The sequence below is a fragment of the Neophocaena asiaeorientalis genome, unplaced genomic scaffold (genome assembly GCF_003031525.2).
Source record: "Neophocaena asiaeorientalis asiaeorientalis breed wild unplaced genomic scaffold, Neophocaena_asiaeorientalis_V1.1 scaffold65, whole genome shotgun sequence".
Lineage (NCBI taxonomy): Eukaryota > Metazoa > Chordata > Mammalia > Artiodactyla > Phocoenidae > Neophocaena > Neophocaena asiaeorientalis.
This window is the reverse complement of record NW_020173215.1, coordinates 18,555,678-18,557,759: the sequence shown is the minus strand read 5'-3', so window position 1 is coordinate 18,557,759 and position 2,082 is coordinate 18,555,678. Positions and strand designations below refer to the sequence as shown.

At 60.9% G+C, this 2,082-nt stretch overlaps 1 protein-coding gene across 2 annotated transcripts in view; it reads right to left on the bottom strand.

The window, feature by feature from the left end:
• Nucleotides 1–1,165: 1,165 nt before the first annotated feature.
• Nucleotides 1,166–2,082, bottom strand: part of TNIP2 (TNFAIP3 interacting protein 2) — a 39,761-nt gene continuing 38,844 nt past the window's right edge. The window contains exon 6 of one of the 2 annotated variants that reach the window (XM_024745133.1): nucleotides 1,166–1,916. In XM_024745133.1, the coding sequence (XP_024600901.1) occupies nucleotides 1,653–1,916 (264 nt within the window). In that variant the 3' untranslated portion in view covers nucleotides 1,166–1,652. The remainder of the gene's footprint in view (nucleotides 1,917–2,082) is intronic. The other variant, XM_024745134.1, reaches the window with a different exon arrangement.

The following is a 2,082-nucleotide window of genomic DNA, read 5'->3' as shown; positions in this document are numbered from 1 at the left end:
ACTGTGTATTGGACTGTGGTTAATATAGTACGAGGTCCTGGCTCTGAAGAAAGCCGGATTTTGTTCCAACAGGCCAGTGAATTACTGGTTGGCTGCCTGGAAGAGCAGGGATGTTTTGTTTTGGCCCTAAGATGTCGACTTCACTCCTAAAATGTGGCCCTTCGAGGGTTTCAAAGGAAAACCAAGGTTTTCCAGCCCCTCTAACCCCAAGGGACTCAGCTTCAGAACGGCCACCCTACGGTGGACAGCCGCTGGGAGCTCTGCTCAGCACATCCTGCCTTCCAGCCGCTGTTCCTGCCCCAGGAGTCTTGGAGTCTCACGCTAAGCTCGCACAGGTCAGGGGTCAGCCAAGGATTTGAGGGCTCCCCCTTCTGCAGCTCCCTTCTCTCCGGGAGGTCCCCATCTATTTCCAAACTCCTCCAACTCCTCAGGACAGTGAGACGGAGGCTTCCTGTGACGTTCTAGCACCCACGCCGCACAGACTGATCCCTTCCGGTCGGGCTCCTGGAAAGTGGGGTGCGCGGGGATCCTACAGAGGAGTTGACGCCTGAACTACAACTGGAGGAGGACTGACTTAGCCAGCGGAGCGGGTGAGCAAGTGTTCCAGGAGGAGGGACAGCACACGCACCCAGTGCTGGCCCTTCACCGTGCCGGCAGCTCCTGCACGTTGGGAAGGAGAATGTGGGCTCAGGAGCCAGATGGCCTGGGTTTACATCCTAGCTTTGTCCCCTGCTACTGTGACCTTGGGCAAGTGACCTTACCCCCCTGTACCTCATCTTCCACACCTGTGTTGAGGATGGTCGATAGAAGTACTTACCTCCTGCGACTGTTCTGAGGGTTAACTTGAGTCACACAGCCCTGACCCCGCCAGGACTATGCACGCAGTCCTTGCCCTGCAAGCCTCTCTCTTGCCTTCGCCAGGCGCCTGGTTCCTCCCGCCTCACCCCCAGCCCTTCACATCCTGGCTGGAGCTGAAACAGGCCGACGGCAGAGTGCTGGGCAGGCTGGACTCCCGCTGACCACCCCCCTCGGGATGCCCTAACAAACAGGTGACAGACAAACAGTAAGAAAGTGTGTTTCTCCTCCCCGGCTGGTGTAACTCAGGCCCGGATGGAAATGCTGCCGGGTCCCTGCACCCCAGCCCCCAGCGCACACTCTCAGCAGTCCCTGTAGCAAGTGCATTTATTACAAAAATAAGTCATGGGACATAAACACGTTTACGTTCCGGATATGCAGCACCCACTCCTGCAGTGCAGCCTTATTTCAGCGCAGGCACAGTGCTCAGCCGTGCACGCCTGGTGGGCGTGGGCGCACTTCCCACGGGCAGCCACCTCGTCCCAGTGACCTGCAGCGTCCCCAGCTGCGGCTGGGACAGGTCTGTCCTGCGGGCCCGGGAGAATCCCGTGCCACGTCTCGCGCGGCCTCGGCCTGACTGACAGCTTCGGACGTCAAACTCCACACCAGAGGCGAGGCTGAGCCCTCCTGGGCACGAATGCTCCCAACCTCACCTCTCCCTCCAGCCCCACCGAAAGTGCCCCCTGACCCAAGGGGGACCAAGGGGAAGGCTCAGAAGCACCCCCCAGCCTGTTCTGGGGGCCCTGCGTCTCGCTGCTGCGTGCTGGGAGCACCCCCGGGCCGCCGGCCAGCAGGGCTCACTGGCAGCAGTCGGCCACGTGCCGAAAGAGCTCCTCCCCCTGTTCGTCGCTGAAGTACTGCAGGCAGTGAGGGCACTGAAGGTCCCCCTGGCCTCTCTGGGTCGCTCCGGGGCTCCCGCCCTCTGCAGGGAGTTCTGGCCGCTGGGATCCCGTCCCAGGTCTCCAGCCACCGGGTGCCACAAGCTCCGAAGCGTCAGTCTCTAAGTACCCGGGAGTTTTGCCCCCAGTGTGAATCCGGCAAGAGCCTGGCTCTCGAGGATCCTGGAAAAAAGGCAAAGGGTCAGCTTACGAGGCTGGCCTCAGGCTCCAGCAACTAGAGATACACCTGCTGCACAGCGGGACGTGCACCTTCGCTCTGCCTGGTGCTGGGGCCCAAATGAGGACGTGCCCCATGAACAGCCTCCTGCCTGTGCTCACAGAGGAACAG